The sequence below is a fragment of the Lissotriton helveticus genome, chromosome 12 (genome assembly GCF_964261635.1).
Source record: "Lissotriton helveticus chromosome 12, aLisHel1.1, whole genome shotgun sequence".
Taxonomy (NCBI): domain Eukaryota; kingdom Metazoa; phylum Chordata; class Amphibia; order Caudata; family Salamandridae; genus Lissotriton; species Lissotriton helveticus.
The window spans coordinates 807,997,445-808,014,946 of NC_136073.1; the positions used below are offsets into that span (position 1 = coordinate 807,997,445).

General features: G+C 46.0%; 1 protein-coding gene across 1 annotated transcript in view; it reads left to right on the forward strand.

Annotated features, from left to right (window-relative positions):
* Nucleotides 1-17,502, forward strand: part of LOC144798932 (GON-4-like protein) — a 396,699-nt gene that overhangs the window by 310,234 nt on the left and 68,963 nt on the right. Inside the window, exons 21-23 of the mRNA XM_078670067.1 lie at nt 1,247-1,363; nt 2,989-4,920; nt 6,798-7,068. Coding sequence (XP_078526193.1) covers nt 1,247-1,363; nt 2,989-4,920; nt 6,798-7,068 — 2,320 coding nt within the window. The remainder of the gene's footprint in view (nt 1-1,246; nt 1,364-2,988; nt 4,921-6,797; nt 7,069-17,502) is intronic.

The window sequence follows — 17,502 nt, forward strand, 5'->3', positions numbered from 1 at the left end:
ATCTGCTCCATCACTCTGATATCTGCAAAGATCTTGTTCGCGCTATACAAAACTTTCAAAATAAATTAAAAAAAATTAAAAAAATTTGTCTCTGGTTCACTCAGAAAATCTAGTGAAAAACATTCCCCATATTGACAGTATTCTAGCTGTAATTTCATCTAATGAAGGATCCCTCCATTTCCTCTCTCTCTGCTTTCATAAGCTGTACAGGAATAGAAGAGTCATAGGGGAGCCAAGTTTGACATGGCTCCAGCAATGCACCTCCCTGCCTCCTATTATACCTGGCGGCCTGGCACCCACATCCACCACTCTCTATCCATCCTTCACTTCCCCCACCCCAATTTTAAAAACAATACCTGACATTCTACCACCCTCCACATTACTCTGTCCTCCAGTGGTGCCTGGCACCAACCCCACCACCCTATGTATTTGCCATCTTTCCATAATATAAGAAACCTATGCAGTCACCCACCGACACTACTCTTTCTGCAGTTCATCATGCTCAAATGTATAAAAAGAAAGACCTCGCCTCCTGATACACACCTCCACCCACTGCATTTACTTTCCCTCTCTATGTGAGATGCTGGCCAGCATGGATTTTTATTTTACTGAGAAAATGACCCTGTAGAAATCTGCACTGACAGGGAGGGGTATGACAGTTGGTGCAGAATGTGTACCGCCCATGTTCTCAAGCCTCCCTTAGGTCTGTGTAGGTGTGGCAGAGAGATGAAAAAGCAGGGTAGCCTATCACCCACCAGTTTACCCCCTCACTTGTGTAAGGTGGCGGACCACAATGGAAGCGAGCCCTTCACTTGGGGGCCTCACAGTAGTAGAAACAACCTTTGCTGGTATACATAACGGATAAACTTATAGATGAGTAATGGTTTTCGATTCTGTATTGTGACTGATACAAAATAGATCAATTGAGGCATGGTTTGCTAAGGTTAAGCTAGGAGTTTTTGTGGTTTAATTTCTGTACTTGACTTTAACATGTGACGCATTTTGTAATACTTGTCAAGCACTGTGGAGAAAGCGTAATATAAATACATTGAAAACATTAATACATGCTTGCAGGTATCAACACTAGTTCACAGTGAGATCAGCAGAAATATAGCTATTGCATTCTTTCAGAAATGAATTAGTACCTAGAGTCTTATTTGTTTATTATTTGTATCTTTGAAATGAAATAATAAGAATAAAAAAAAAAATTGAAGATATCTGTGCTGTTTTTGTCTCTTCCTTGCAGTATTACAAGAAGACCAAGCGGGTGCCAGTGCTCTTCAGGTGCTGTGAAGATGTGGAGCCTGCCGATGCCAAGGCTCCGGTGGAGCGAGAAGAGCACCGTCTGCCATTCTGGCTAAAGGTAGCTGCTTGTTTAAGGTTATGTGCCTTTTCCCTCACATATATTAAACAACATCATAGATGGCAATTTCAGGAAATCACGTTTGTGTGTGATTTTCTAAAGCCTGACTTGGAGCTCGTATTCGAGCCTCTGGTTCTGTATCATTTCTTTCATCATATCATCTGTGATCAGCCCCACAACAGCTGACATGCTATGTCCAAAACAGTATCTGAACAGAGCAATCCAAGATAAAACATTTTACTCCTATGTTTGAACTATTTTAAACTGCATTAATACAGAGCCTCCTCCCTCGGACGACTTACTACATTTGTGGACTTGTGTGTACAACTTTGGCTAAAGGTCTAAAAAATTTTGTAGCAAAAAGTCGAAATTCCAGTCAGTGGAATTGTATGTTTCAGAACACGCTGTACATTAGCTTTGTACTTCATGTCATTGGCTGTAGTGAGGTCCGAAATAATTATTTGCCATGATTACGAATTTTCAAATAAAGTAAGCTGCAGTTACTGGCGGCTAGCAGAATGTAGCTCTCTAGATTAGAGACATTTTCCAGGATTATGGGAATAAAACATTTTGCTGTGTGCTTTTGTGAATTCTTAACTGCAGGTTCTTCAGCAATGGTATTCATGTAGGTTGGAACATATGTTTAAGGTAAGTATCTAAAAATATCTATGGGAAGGAGAGATTTCTCCCCTTAATTTGTTCTTGTGGAAACAGTCTTTAAGGTGCAGAGTAACCAGTGCTACACCTGGGTGAGTCCCCATTTTACTCTTCCCTCTGAGCCTGCCTATCGCTAGATTTTCCTGAGTACTTTAAATGATACTTATGGTATTGTTAATAGAATTTATATCTGTGTTATGGAGTACTTAGCCACAAGTGATGGTTGCATTTGGCCAGGCATATTTCTTAAATGTGTCATTTCTTCAGCATATTGATATCCAGCTTCTGCTTAATTTCAGGAGCGGTTTGAAGGCCAGCCTTACTGGGCCTATTAGCTCAGAGGGATTGTGTGCGATTGACTGCCTTTGAAAGCACCCCTATTTCAAAGTTGCTTCTTTCAGCGGCACCTGATTGGCTAAATATACAAGTGCAGCAGCTATTATTCAATCCCAAAAATTGTTTAGTGTACAGAGGGATAACTTGAGACAATTTTCCTTCTGAATAAGGTAAAGCTGCGTTAATAACCATGAATACCGATAAGGGAAGCAGAGGAAAATGGGATGTGGAACATCCTAGGGAATCTGGAGTAAGACAAGTGAGTTTTTCATCAAGAAAATGGTCCATTCAAATGGTAGTCTCGCATGGGAGGAGGTTTGGCAAAAACTGGAATAATGTAAATAAGCCAGAAGCAGATATGTAGCAACAAATATAATAGGATACAAGGAGGACAGAAAGGGCCAATATTGTTACTGCAAGCAGATTAATGGCTTACCCGCATGGGACCCCTGGTTCTTATCTGTAGGAAATCTGCAGTCTGGTGTAAACTAAAGAGGAAAAGACGGATTTGAATTTGCCAGTCATCTGTTTTTAGTATCAGCATTAACGTACATCATATTTTATTTTGAATTCAGATAGTTATATAAGAGGAACATGCTTTTATTTCTTTGTGTCTTATCTTCCCAATTTAGGCGAGTTTGACAGGCATTCAGGAAGAAGTGAGGAAGTTGCAAACAGTGGAGCTGTCTGATGTACAAGGTGCTGCCGACAATTTGACCATTAAGGGAACAAAGAAAGAAGGCTCTGAGCTTGGATCTGATGGAAAGAAATATCCCCTTATAATACCCAAGGACCTTGAACTCACCTTAAAGCCATTAAGAGGTCGTTTTACCGTGGGATCCTGGAGGCAGAAGAGTTCCTTGTTGAAACCTATTCTCATGAAACCTAACCCCTCTGCCCAGGCTATTTCAAGTGTAACTGCAATGCATAAGTCCTTGTCTCGGCCTGCTGAGCTTCTGGTCACCAACAATCAAGGCGGCCAAATCGTTCCGACAGCTTTGACTTCCAGTGCTAAACCTTGCCAGCCAGCTCCCATCTTGCGGGTTCTTTTGCCTGTGGCACCTGCCCCCAGCCTTCCTAAAATGGCATTGCCAGCTTTGACCCCAAGGTACAGAAGGCCTTATAAGAGGCGACCACGCACTCGTAAAAAAGCATTGCCCAATACCACCTTCTTAATGAAGAATTTTCTGCATTCTGCTCCACTTGTCTTCACAGTCCCCGCCGGCGGGTTTGACGTGTTGAGGGCTGGCAGTGGCTGCAGCATGGTTCAGGCATCCATAGGACAAGGCACTCAAGGGATCCCAGTCACAATGCTGGTGGACCCACAAAATGTAATGATGACTGAAAAAACGATAACCATGCCTGTTCAAGTTTCAGAATTCCAGCAATTTGCAAGTGTGGTAGATGGTTTATTTGTAAATAATGAACGTTCAGAATCTTCTCGGGATTCCAATCAAAAGACTGCAAGTATGGCGAGTGCGAGCCCAGTCTTTCAGAATTCAGAGCACAGCCAAAATGTCTCTATTTTGAAATCTCCATATTCCACAAATATTGAGATCCTGAATCCCCCCTGTATGGATCTCTCAAATCCTCCTACTGCGGACTTGCTGACCCACCCTGTCATGGATTGCTTGAGTCCCCCCAAAATCGACAGCTTGAATTCCCCCAATGCGAAAAAAATGACATCCCATACTAGGGAGAGCTTGAATTCTCCAAATGCAGACACGCCTAATTCTCCAAAAAGGCATAATCCAAATTCTCAGAAAACAGACCTGCCCAATTCTCCTAATAGGGACAGGTTACATTACTCCAATAGAGAGATTCAAAATTCGCCTGATAAAGACATCCAAAATCCCTCTGAGACAACCAGCCTAAATGCCTCCAATACCAATGGCCACAGTCCCTCTAATCATGACAGGACAAATGCAGAAATGGGGCTTGCGTCGCATGTGCAGGGACCTGTGAAAGTGAAGCAGGAATGCACCTGGGATGCCATTGATGACTCAGAAGCGCAGGTAAAAGAAGAGTCTGCTGAAACAATCAAGACTGAGATGGAAGGCTTCAGGGAATCCCTGGAGAGACGAAGTCCTGCCCTTCAGGTGGTGCTTATGAAAGACTCTTGTGGCAGTAAAGGTGACCAGCCATCTGTTTTGACTGCCGGGCAGGGACAGTGTGTTAAATCGCTGGTGCAGCATGCAAGCAAAGAGGGGGCAGAAGCAAACACTGAAAGTGCGACCACATCTGAACCAGTTGATGGGCAGGTTTCAAGCTCTAATAAAAAGCAGCAGGATCAATGCCCACCACCAACAGAGGAGGGTCCTGAACAACTTGGAACTGTTACCTCTTCCAATGACATCAATGCTCCTCTTAGCAGACCTTCCAGAAAAACTGATGACTCGTCAACTGCAGATGACCAGTCTGCCAGCTTTCCGAACACAGGTAAAGATAAAGACAGACAAGAAGAGGAAGAGGAGGAAGAGTTTGATGATCTCACTCAAGATGAAGAAGATGAAGAAATGTCATCTGCTTCAGAGGAATCTGTGCTGTCTGTTCCTGAGCTGCAGGTAAGCACGAGACAAGCGTTTCTGAAGTTTGTAGTATACATTTCAGGTGTTCGTATTAACTAACACTCCTATTAGCTCTGTTAGTGAGGCAACCATACCAATTTACCAAATATTGTTGCATTTAGAAGGTAAGTGAAATTAGCTCATGCAAAGATTATGCATGTTAATACTGTCGTTTTATACACATTTCCACTCCCTATTCCAACTTTGTAGTTTATTTCCGTTTGCACATGGCTGTGAGACGGATTCTTAATTTGTTGACTCTGTTTACACCTGCATGTGACATCAGCGTTCTCCACTACAGTGTCAGTGACTACGCCTAATGGACATCTGCCTGAAGTGTATGTTTTCATAAATTGATGCGAAGTTCCCAAACACATCTTTGACCACTGCAACACAGGTATTCTCTACACAGCTGCTGGGTTTTTAATATTCGATTAGTTCTGAGTAACCTGAACCAAAATGAACGCCCAACTTGATGATACATAGCTTTTAACTGACTACATTTAAATAGAAAAAAAGCAGATCCTGTTCTATCAGAAAATACATTCAAGACACTAAAGTCGAATGCAAAAGGCCACAAAGTAAATTTGCAGTTACGGTTCTGTCAAGTTGTTCCTCCTGCAACTGGCTCTAACTTGGAAATTGTAGTATGGGAGTGTGGCTCCTGGCCTTTATCCCCATTCGCTGTGTAGTAATTGATAGTGTTCCAATGGTTAAGTCTTTTGTTATAGATAGTGGGCACAATGGTGCTCAATTATGAAATGCCCCACCAATCTTCTTTCATTCCTTCTAGAAGGTAAAGTGGATCGCTCTTCATATATTGGTTTGTGCAGAAAACTCTGGATTTGACCCTCTTGCTGCATCCCTCCAGCCAGAAACAGATGATGTCAATACATGCTGACACTAACTGCATGTTGCTTGCTAACATGCAGGTTTTTACAAACAGGCTTTATGGAATATTGTATGAGATTCAATTTGAGTGTGGCCACCTATGTGTGCATAGCGTGGCAGGCCAAAAGCTTAATAAAAATATAACATTTGCAAACCAAGAGAACAAATGATGCATTAGTTGTAATTCCTTATTTTAAAAAAGTTGCTGGCAAATGTCTGTGCCGGGTGTAAATCCAATAGAAGGGTCAGAAGCACTAAAGTTCAATGTCTTACCATTGCATGAGATTGGCAACTTAACATCAAAGGTTTTTAAGAGTTCACGATTGTACGTCGCAATACATTATACACAGGGTTTCACAGTTGGTCTGAAATGTTACCAAAACAAGCACCGCCAGTAGGTATAAGGTCCATGTCAGAGTGTTTGTAAATTATGATGGTAGTAGCCGTACACCTTAAAAGAAGCACAATAAATGTTTACCTTTAATACCTTTAACTATTGACTAGTCCAAAGAACCACTTTATCAAATTGCTAACATGCACCAAATAAAATGATCTTGTATTTGCACTACTGAGCGATCCCGAGATTGAGAAATCTTCACGCAGGTAGCCTCCCTGCAAAGTAAAGCATGCATTCTTTGAAAAATGCTGAGCCGTTGAGAAAGAGGACTCTGCCTACATGCACGTTGAAGATGATACAGAAGTATATGGCGTTTGCCATCGGAGGTCTTTTGATGGACAAATCCCAAACCTACATCAGTTTATTTTTCACTTAAAAACATTCCAGGTAATATTAATGACCTGATTACTGGTCTTCAGGGTTATGCACAACATGTGGATTTGTACCATTTGCAGTGAGGGTCTTCTCTATTTAATGCCACTTGATATTGATTTTTCTATAGCTGCTCCTCTTCGCAATGGTGTCTCTTGAGTTATGAGATACGTGGTGCACTTGGAAGTAATTGTTGATGATTTTTCTCATTAAGGAGACTATGGAGAAGCTGACTTGGCTGGCATCAGAGAGCCAACTGAGCCAGGAGGGCGAGTCGGAGGAAGAAAATTCTCAGGAGGAGAATTCTGAACCTGAGGAGGAGGATGAGGAGGATGCAGAAGGAGAGGGCGAGGGGACTTGTGACAACTTGCGCAAAGATGAAGAAATGGTGGGCGAAGTGGTTGAAGACACTGTGGAGACAGCCCCATCATCTTTTCCCACTGTTAAGTCTCCTCCAAAAATACAGACTTGCAAGGCGCAGCAAGGTAAGTTTCCCAGAAGGTGCTGGATGTGACGTAATGTTTCTGATGAATACTTCTAACCGCAGATTCCTCACCTTTAGAATGAATACCCTAGCTCCAGACTGGATCCCGAAGCTTTGTTCAGCAGTACTCTAGCATGGCTGTAGATGTCGCTGTCTTGCTTCACATCGACTTTGTTCCACCCCAGAAGCGATGAATTGGAGCCAATATAGGCACCAACCATGTATGCTGACATCAGTTCCTTCTTTCCACGCCTTCAGAAGCAGATCCCGAGCTCTGCTCTTCCCTACTCCGTCGGTTTGACAAAATGTTTGACAAAATATTTTCTAAAAAAACAGTGTTCAAGGGAACTGTGTCCACAGCAAACCTGATTTAAACCTCGCAGGCACAATCGCAAACAGATGTCTGTGACAGATCCCCTCGAGGTATGGCTTTGCTGTTTGGGATCAGGACATGCAAAACTGTATGGTGCCGAATGTAAGTAGCTGGCTTTTTATATAGTGGACCAAGACAAGGTACACTGTGTATGTAAAGAGTCCAGACAAGCCTTATTGGTTTACAGTGGCAAAAATTATAATATTAAATGCTCTCTTTTGTGGTAGTGTGGGCGAGCAGTTTAGACTTATTAGAGGGTAGTGCTAAGCATTTGTTGCACTCACAGATGCAATAAATGACACACACGTTCAAGAATAAATCTGAGACCAATTTGGAACAATGTGTTGTATTTTTATATCAATTTTGAACTTTATCAGGTAAGTACTTTTTCAAATATTGAATTTTACAGGTAAGTAAACATTTTACTTGAATGCGTCTTTTCGAAGCAACGCTTCCCTATGGGAGAAAAGGTTGGTTTCTAGGGGCCTCCTTCTGGACTTAGGGTAATAGGAGGACAATGTACCACCAGCAGTTACTCGTTCCCTGTCCTTGGGCGTCTTTGTGCAGAGGTGCTTATTGGGTTGGAAGTTTTGCATGCTATGTCGGTGGAAAGAAGGGTGTCCACCTAGAAACAGGCTACAGAGGGGGACTTGGTAACTAGTCCAGCAGTTTCCCAACGGGGGTTCTGGTCAGAATGGTCATGGGAACAAGAGGCACAGCGGGTTCTTCAGTACCCACGCTGAGGCACTCCGGTGCAGACTGAAAAGGGCAGCTGGGCTCTGTATTTCCTGGGGCCTTGCAGTTGTCTGTCTCGCCGGTTGAGGGTGCCAAAATCAGGGCCACTGGGCCAATCTGGGAGAGGGTCTCTGCTGCTTCTTGTTGGAGTATGGATTGGACTCTCACCAGCTTTGTTTTCTGCGAGTAGTCTGGTATCCCAGGTACTGGACCTGTGCGGTTTGTCCTGGTGTCCTTTCACTCAGTGAAGAGGGTGACAGATCTGACCTTCAGGGGCACAGGTACCTCTTCCTGGGGGGCTGCTGCGTCGGGCTGGGAAGGAAGCAGCAATGCAGTGAACCAGACTCTAGCAATGGCTCCTCCTTAAGGCGGAGGAGCGTTGCCCCACAGGAAAAATAAAATTACAATAACACCATATTATTATAATGTTATTTTTCCGTACTGGCACTGTTTAGGGATAGGCAAGGCTGGCCACAGAGCGGGGGGGGGGGATGTGGTGGGCACTGTCTAAGTGAGCATGATAGTTTGGCCGGCCGTCTTGGGCCAGGCAAACAGTCTGGCGCACTTAGCATCCCTCCACCCGGCTGTATTGCACAGCTGGGTGGAGAACATGCACAGCCTCCTACTTCCTGTCTGTGCGTTCAACCAGGCCGCACAACAAATCACAATGCTGCTTTCATGCTGGTGACAGCAGCGTCGTGATTGGCTAAGGAGAGTCTGGGAACCTGTGTGCTTTCTGTTTCCTTCATCAACCAAAGAGGACGGAGGAAAGCCGGCACCTAAGTGGTCTTTTCTTTTTTCTTTTTTTTAACCCCTCCCCACCACTACTGTTCCCTGGCAGCCGCTACTGCCAGACTCTGCTTCTGCGGTGTCTGTGGACTGCAGGGTCTAGCTCCTCTACTCCAAGGGAGATTGCTCGCAATTTGGGAAAGGCTGGCAGTCTAGCAGGATTCTTGGTAGTTGCTCAGCTGCAGGACAAGTCACTTAGTCACGATTGTCGAGACTCGTGCAGGCAGGCTTTGGTGCAAAAAAGTCCACAGCAGTCTTCAGTTCTCATTGTCTTGCGGCTCTCCTTTGTCCTCTTCTTCTAGATCTGTTAATTCTAAGTTATTGGCATCAGGGGTGCCTCCTAAATACTCAATGTAGGGATGCTAAGGGGAGTGACAGCTAGTAGCCAATGGGCTACTTACCTTTAGGGTGTCTACATCCTCTATATGTCCACTTCCTGTGGAAAAGAACATAACCCTGAACCAGTGAGCCTAATTCCACCACAACCAAGATGGTGGAGTTCTAAATTTCGTGTTCACATCAGGTAGCCCACCTTAGGGGTGGCACTAGCCTGATGGGGGGACATTCCTCCTGTCTAGCCAATTTTCCCACCTGTCCTGGTGCTAAATAGGCAGGGAGTGGTATTTCCCCTTTCTGGGGAAGCATTGGGTCATATTTCAAAGGCAGCAGGGGCCTTTAAAGCTTCCTGCCTTGATTTGCTGACTATTTAGCCCCTCCTGCTTGGAGGAGGTGACAATACCTCCAGCCAGAGCAGGCCTTGTTTCTGCCATCAGAGAGAGCAGGCTCTCACCTGCAGGGGGTCAGAAACCTGCCTTTGGTGGCACCCTGGTCTACACCAGTCAGTCAGTACACTATTGGTCAGTAGGTTTCCAGGGGGCATCTCTAAGGTGCCGTCTGGGTTCTTGTATTAATACATCCATCACTGGCATTAGTGTGGGCTTATTAATGTGAGATGTTTGATGCCGAAATATCACATGCCTTTAAAATGGCTTCCCTGTTCACTTGCAATATCTAATAATCGACTATAGCAGGATAGCAGGAACCCAGTGCACTTCTTTCAAAATCGCATCTAATATCAGGCAAAAAGAGGCGGTGACTATGTCAACAAGCATTTGTAATGCAATAGGTCTCGCATTTCCATTATTTTGAGCTATTGACATTGTAAATGACAATGTTTTTTGTATTTTAAAACATAAATAAAAAGCATTGTCATTTACAATGCCAATAGCTTAAAGTCGCGTAAATGTGAGATGTATTGCATTGCAAATGCTTGTTTTGGGGGGGAAGGGCGTCACGCACGAGTCTGCCATGCAGGGCCAACTCGGTGAGGGGGCATTTTATGGCACATATGAAGTGCTCGAATTCCTATGAGCTGTGAGGGCAGGGGTTGGGTGCAGGCAGCACAGCCTTCTTTAGGAGCAGACAGTGAGCATTCTGTGCTGCCGCTCACTGGCTGGGTCCAGAGACCGTGAGGTAATGGGCCGGGACTGCGTGGCCTGCAACAGCAACACTACCCTGCCTCAAAGGGGACCACTAATTAAAGGCCGAGGGAGGGGGCCGGGACATCTTCACTTCTCTCTGGGCGTCAATGGGCAGGAATGTGAAGAGTGAAGACACAGGAGCGTGCTCAGAATGCATTGGTTTTGATCATTGTGTCAACACTGCGGCCGCTTCACTCACCTCCCTCCAGCACACACAGCAAAGTACCGGCATTCTGCTCAAAGCAGCGCCATAAGAATGTCCGTTCTTGGCGCTTTATAAACATCTATTGAAATCACTGTCTTTGCTGTAGTGCTACTATAAAGCGTTTTAGCATCTCTGGGTAATGGCCACGCTATATATACTATATATAAGTGCATTAATAATTAAATACAGCAATTTAACGCCCATCGTTGTCCTCCTGGCTGCAGTACTACCCTCAATGTCAGTGTCCAGCCCATGATCTCTGTCTTGGGCTCAGCCGTTGTGTGACTGTATTAGTCCCCCGGCGCAGTCTGGGGCGGTTTAAGTACACATAGTCTCCTGCGGCACTGACCCTTTGCTACGGGGCATTACTTTGCTGCGTGTGACATTTGCCCATGACGGCGATCTGCGTCTCTGCCCATGGCCTCATCTGTATGCGGTATATTAAACCTGCCTGCATTATCGGTTTCAGTCTCTTTGCTTTGGTCACTAACGCGGGAACTGGTCATTATGTACCTTTTTGGGACTACCATGCTCCGGTTTCAGTCTCCAGCCTGTGGTCATGAACTCTGTCCTTGGTTATAGACTCTCTCCTGAAGCCACTGACCCTGTTCGGTCCTTTCTGTACCGGTTCTGACCCCGAGCCTGTGTTCACTTTCTATGCACCGAGCCTGTGTCTCGAACCACCTACTCTGTCTGTGTCAGTGTCAGCCTCCATCCTGTGGTCATTCACGTTGCACCTAGTCATTAACAGACACTGTGCAGCACCCCTCCTGCTGTCCCCCGCTGCCGAGGCTACACATCAAAGAGCCGACCGGAAGAGGGAAGTGGGTCACAAGGAGTCCTGCTGATAGCAGCCACCATGTGGCAGGCAGATTTGGGCAGCGTCTGCTGTCACAGACTGGAAATCCGTGGGGTGGGGGGGGGGGGGGGGAGACGGCGCAGAGGAGTTGTGTGAGGAGAAGGGTGCATGGGCAGTGATAGGGAAGCTGTAATTAGAAACCTGTGATTGGAGAAGACCACAGACGGGACAAGAGATGAACAAACGTACATGCTGCACACACAATAAAAAAAGACACTGACAAGTGAGCATAATCGTGGGGATAAACACACTCCCAGCACCCCACACACGAATGCACACTTCAGGACAACAAGGGTACACACATACAAACCCTGAGATGGCCCCATATGTTGCTTTCCGTGGACTAGCACGCCTCCAGCACGCGACCCACCATCTACAGGCGAAGCAGAGAGCAGGCACGAGGCCCCTCTGCACTGCAGGCGGGGAAGCTGGCCCAGAGCATCCCGGCCCCTTCTGGTAGTGGTCCTGCCCTACAATCCCATGCGTTTCGACTGATCCTGTCAATAGCAGGCAGTGTAGTATGAAATCCTTTTGCGAGAATGCACAGAGAAGTGAGTGCAGGAGGGTGCGAAAATGCACTGACAACGACCTGTGAGGGGGAGAAAAAAATAATTAACTGAGCACAGTGTCCCTGTAGCGGGCGCCCGCCATGATCCTGTCAATAGCAGGCAGTGTACTGTGAAATCCTTTTGCGAAAATGCACGAAGTGAGTTCGGGGGCAGGGGGTGCGAAAATGCACTGACAACGAAGTGCGAGGGGGAGAAAAAAAATAATAAACCGAGCTCGGTGTCCTTGTAGCGGGCGCTGCGCCACTTTAAATATTTAACGCGGTATGCACGCTATTGTGAAAACCATGAACACAAGAAAAGCACGCCCGCCCGCCATTATCCCACCTCAGGTGGCAGGCTGCTGAAGTGAACAAGCGCTAGGCAAAATAATTAAACAAGCAATAATTTTTAAAAAGCGTGGCATCGGGAATGCCGTGCTTGAAGTGCTCTGTATCTGTCTCACTGTGAGCCCGTCCTGCCTGCAAGAGCGTTCGGCAAAGTGATACCATGCGAGCCTGCAGTGGAGAGAGTTGTTTAACAATCGAAACTGCAGATTACAATGACTTGGTGGGAAGACAGCCTTGCAGAATGGGCGGGGCCTAAGGGAGACAGGGCGGACACCAACCCTGCTTCCAGAGAAGCCTGACACAAAAGCAACAACAATATATCTCGCCAAGGCGAAGCAGCGGATGCGCTGCAACGCAGGCGATACCTAAAAAGGGGCACTTTCCTACACGGAACACCAAAAGTACACCTTCAAGTCCAGCTCCTCTTTGAAGCCAAGAGCATGGACTTGTTGATGTTCCTGCTCCCGCTCTTGAGGACATTCCTGTGACAGGTCCGCAAAGTATTCCAGCATTAGTTATAGAGGAAGCATGCAAAGGCCAAAAGGGACACGTCCCCAACACGCCACTATCCCCAGAAAAGTTATAAGGACTTAAACGTGCCACTCGATCTTTCTCCTGATCCACCAAGAAGCTGATTCCCCAATTGAGTCTGGTGTACCGTAAATTTCCTGAGTCATTGTCTATATTGTAACAGGTTGAGGCCTTCTAGGATGATATGCTGCGCTAATTGCTACTCTTTCGGTCTCTTCTGACATACTTGCAGGGAAACAGCAATGGCCTCCAGCTGGGTTACTGTTGGCAGATTTATCCTCAGTGCCATCTTTGCCCATAGGACCTGATTCGGATTCTGAGACAGCGCCAACAATCTGCACCAGTTTCTTTGACATCGATACTGGTACTGGTGCCCTATACAGATTGTGGTGTCTTACTCCATGCCCTACTCATCTGGGTTGTGACCAAGGTCATGTTTGGAATCTCATTGACATGCCGGATCTCCATTCAATCGAATCTGCAAGAACACTGCCCCTGCCATGGAGTTGGCGTCAGGTGTTCCACCAATTTTTGGTTCAGAGTCTGCTGCTTTTTGAAGATAATGCTGCAGATGCCGATATGATACCTGCTCACTATGACAACAACAATTTCTGTATGAACTTGGATAAGGCCAGTGGGCTTTATACATCCCCTGATACTTGGTTGATTTATCGACCTTGGATCGACAGAAGAAAGTGGTTCCTTGCCTGTGGTTATTAGACATGCAGCAGAGTTCTAGGTCCTATAACTCTTCTTTGTAGGTCAAAATGAACGTCCTTACAGGGGTGCTGCAACTTGAGCAGGCTTCCTAGGAGCTCTTATTGGCCCTTAAAGAATCTCTGACTGATACATTGATGGGCACGTAGGATGTGCCTTGTTCATGCTCATTGGTTAACAGGCAGGCTGCTGGATGTGAAAGACTGGGTCCAAGCAACACTAATTTCCTGACTCCGCAATTCACCACTACGAGTCTGGTAGTCAAACCTCTATCAGCAAAGTGAACCCCAACCCTTTTTTTCTATGATTCCCCCGAACTTAGCGTATTACAGGTTTGAGGCATTTGGGAAACAAATATTCTTATCAGCCAGTCTAGTCTTGAGGTCAGACAATGTCCGTTGTCTGCTTGGCCAATATACGCATGTCCTTTGAGACATGGTCTGCTGGATCATGCGGCAGCCACTGAGGACCCTTGGGCATTAGTTGTGCAAACCATTTAAGATAGCCAGGATGCAGCTAAATAAGTCATTCGGTCTGCCTTGGACACCACCGATTGCTTTAGGTCAAACAGTCGGAACGATCATGGTCCTCTGTCCCATACTTGGATGAGTTTCACTGGGTTTTCTGGGGATGTCCAGGGCTCCCTTATGGCATTGCCATTACCTTTGGGTATATGTTTGCGCTCAATAAATTACTATAACCTAAAAAACATTGCCATTTGATGAGCCTTGCTTATTTGGTGAGAAAGTGTATCCTGCCCTGGAACATTTTAAGGAAAGCCGAGCCACTGCACATTCCTTAGGCTTTTCGGCTCCTACCAGGCAGTTCTACTGAGCGTTGGCATACAGACCGTGCCAGCAACATTTCCATCACCTGCCACCAAGGAAAAAATCTGATCCGTTTCAGAGCAAGGGACAGGGATCAGACTGGCAACGTTTAGGTCATCCTGGACTCCAAACCTCTCAGCCTCCATGGCCCTACTTCAGAAGCCTTCAAGCTGCTTCAGTGGCTCACAAGTCACCTAGTAGGAAGCTGGATCCAACATCATCTCCTGGGTAGCAACAGATTACGTCAGACAGATTGTTCCTCCAAAATTGTTCAACAAGGCAAACACCTATTCCTTTTCGACGCGTTGTATCTTACTGTAGACAGTGAAGGCACTCTTGTCCTAAGAGGCTACAGGGTGGGTAGCAGCTTCTGAAATACGGAGGTATGTTATTCCCCCTATTTCCTGGTGCTAAAGGATGATGGAGGACTTTGTCCTATTTTAGATCTTTGCCCTATGAATGCCTTCCTGTGGAAGGACAAATTCAAGATGCTCACATTGGCCCATGTTCTTTCTGCTCTGGATTTGAGTCACTGGATGGCATCCCTGGACCTGTAGGATGGTATCTTCATTTCAGAGTTTGCTGGAGCAATTTCCAATCTACTGTGTCCTTCTACCATACCAGTGCACCTCGTGTGTTCATGATAGCGAGGGCGTTGGTCCCAGCATATCTTCAGAGGTTGGGAATTGGGGTTTTCCCCTACCATGATGACTGGCTGTTGAAGACCGACTTGCCACAGTCAATCATAGACCACGTCCAGATGATGGTGACCCATCTTACATCTCTGTAGTCCATGATCAATGTGCCAAAGTTACACCTAACTCCTACACAGAGGCTTCCTTTTATTGGAGCCATCCTGGGTGTGGTGCTTTTGAGGGTTTTACCTCTATGGCTGCGACTCTAGGACATTCAGGCTAAGATCCTGATGCTTTCAGCTCAGTGGTATGGCTCCTGAGGCTTCCTGGGTTATTAGTACCTTGCATCCTGCTTATCAACTCTACCAGGCCCGCGCAGGCTCTTCAGTGGGATGTAAAGTCTCAGTGGGATCAGCACCAAGGGAACTAATCTGATTCTATCCAGTTTTTGGAGGAGACTACAAAAGACCGGAAATTGTGGATACTTGACTGCATCTTCAGGAGTAGACCACTTATCTTCCCTTCACTGCTTTGTTGTGGAGGGCATCTGGGGAAGCTGAAGATCAGAAGACTCTTATCTCAGGTTGAAACCAGACTCTGTATCAATCTGTTTGAGTTGCGGGCCATCTTCCTGCTGTTCATGGCATCCCTGCTGTCAATTAAGTGGAGGCTGGTGCATGTTCTCACTGACACCACCACCGACATGTAGAACTGCAACATGAAAGGCAGAGTGGGGCGCTGTATTCTGTGCCAAGAGGCACACACCTCTGGAGTTGGCTTGACTGTCGGGGGGGCCTATCTGTGGTCGTGAACCACCTGGTGAGATATCTGAATGCCAGGGCAGATAGCACCTGGCAGTTTACAAATGGTGACTACAACCCAGGGTGGTGCAGGGAGTCTTCCCCTTATCAGGGAGAACCCTAGTTGGATCTATTCGCCAGCACCTAAGACCGTGTCAAAACATTTCCGTGCTTGCGTTCCCAAGGCGGCTCGCTCTACAAGATTCATTCTGGCTAGAGTGGAGCACCTGACTCCTGCACGTCTTTCTACCTCTACCTCTCCTTCCTACAGTTCTGAAGTAGATCAGGAGTGGTATGGCCCAAGTCATCCTAGTTTCTCTTTTTTGGGCCAAGAGAGTGTGGTACCCTGACCTTCTAGGCATGAACCTTGAGATCAGGCTACAGCTTCCGGAGGATCTTCTGTCACAGCAGCAGGGCAAGATTTTGCACCCAGGCCTGCGCAATCTACACCACCATGCATGGTGATTGAGAATTGGCATTTGATTATGTTTGACATGGATGTTAATATTGCAGTGTAACGCCCCTCTAGAGAATCTGTGTTCGAGGCATATGAGCTGCAGATCTCACACTAAGCATTAGATCGACATCTGGTGTTGGGGTCGGATGATTGCATGTTGTTGTCGTCTTGTAAGAAGTCTTTGTAGTCACGAGATAGGTGACTCCATCCTTAGATTGTTTTTTTCCGCCACTGGGTTTGGATGTAACTTTTACGCTCCGGTTCGAAATCTACTTTATCCAGTATTATGGGTGTCTTTCATAGATTCACATACCTGAATCATTCCCCGTCGTCGAGACGGGACTCTCCGGTACATAGAAAAGTAATGTCCTATAGACATATATAGAGAAAAGTAGGCCTAAGGGCCTCCCCTTAGTAGCCTATCTATGTCCTTTTGTAAAAACGACCAAACTCTAGAAGAGAGCCAATCAGCTAACACCTCCCTCTAGAACCTTCCTGACAGGAGCCCCAGTCTCTAGATTTTCTACCGCACGTTGTGCTAAGGGAGTCTCCACCTGAGTTCTCCTCAGGTTTCCTTTCTTCAACCTTATTTCGTCACAACTTTGGATTATTCTCTTCAAATTTGACCATGGCTGACCCTCAGAAGAAGGGTCTATTCAGGGCATGTACTTCTTGTGGGAAAAAGAGGTTACATGTAGACGACCAGCATAAGACATGTTTATATTGTCTCTATCCGGACCATTCAGCGAAAGACTGCAAGATTTGTAGAACCTTTTCTACAAAGACGCTAAAAGACAGAGAAGGACGCCTTTTACTGTGGCTTAACAGGCTCAAGACCAGGGACAATCTGGAGTCTTCAGAAGAAGATGATTATTCCTCTGTTTCTTCTAAATTGTCTTTAAAAAGGCCAAGGGTGGCTTCCCCTAGCCCTGCAGACGCTCCTCCAAAGAAGGCTACCAAAAAACCTTCAGAGACAAAGTCTTCAGCGTCAGACAAGGAGGCACACTCCTTCAAAAAGCCAGCGCCGTCGACGACGACATCGTCGACGCCTTCATCGGCGCATAAGAAAGCTGTTTCTCCCGTCTACGTTTCCACATCAGCGACGACGGTATTGACGACGACAGCATCGTC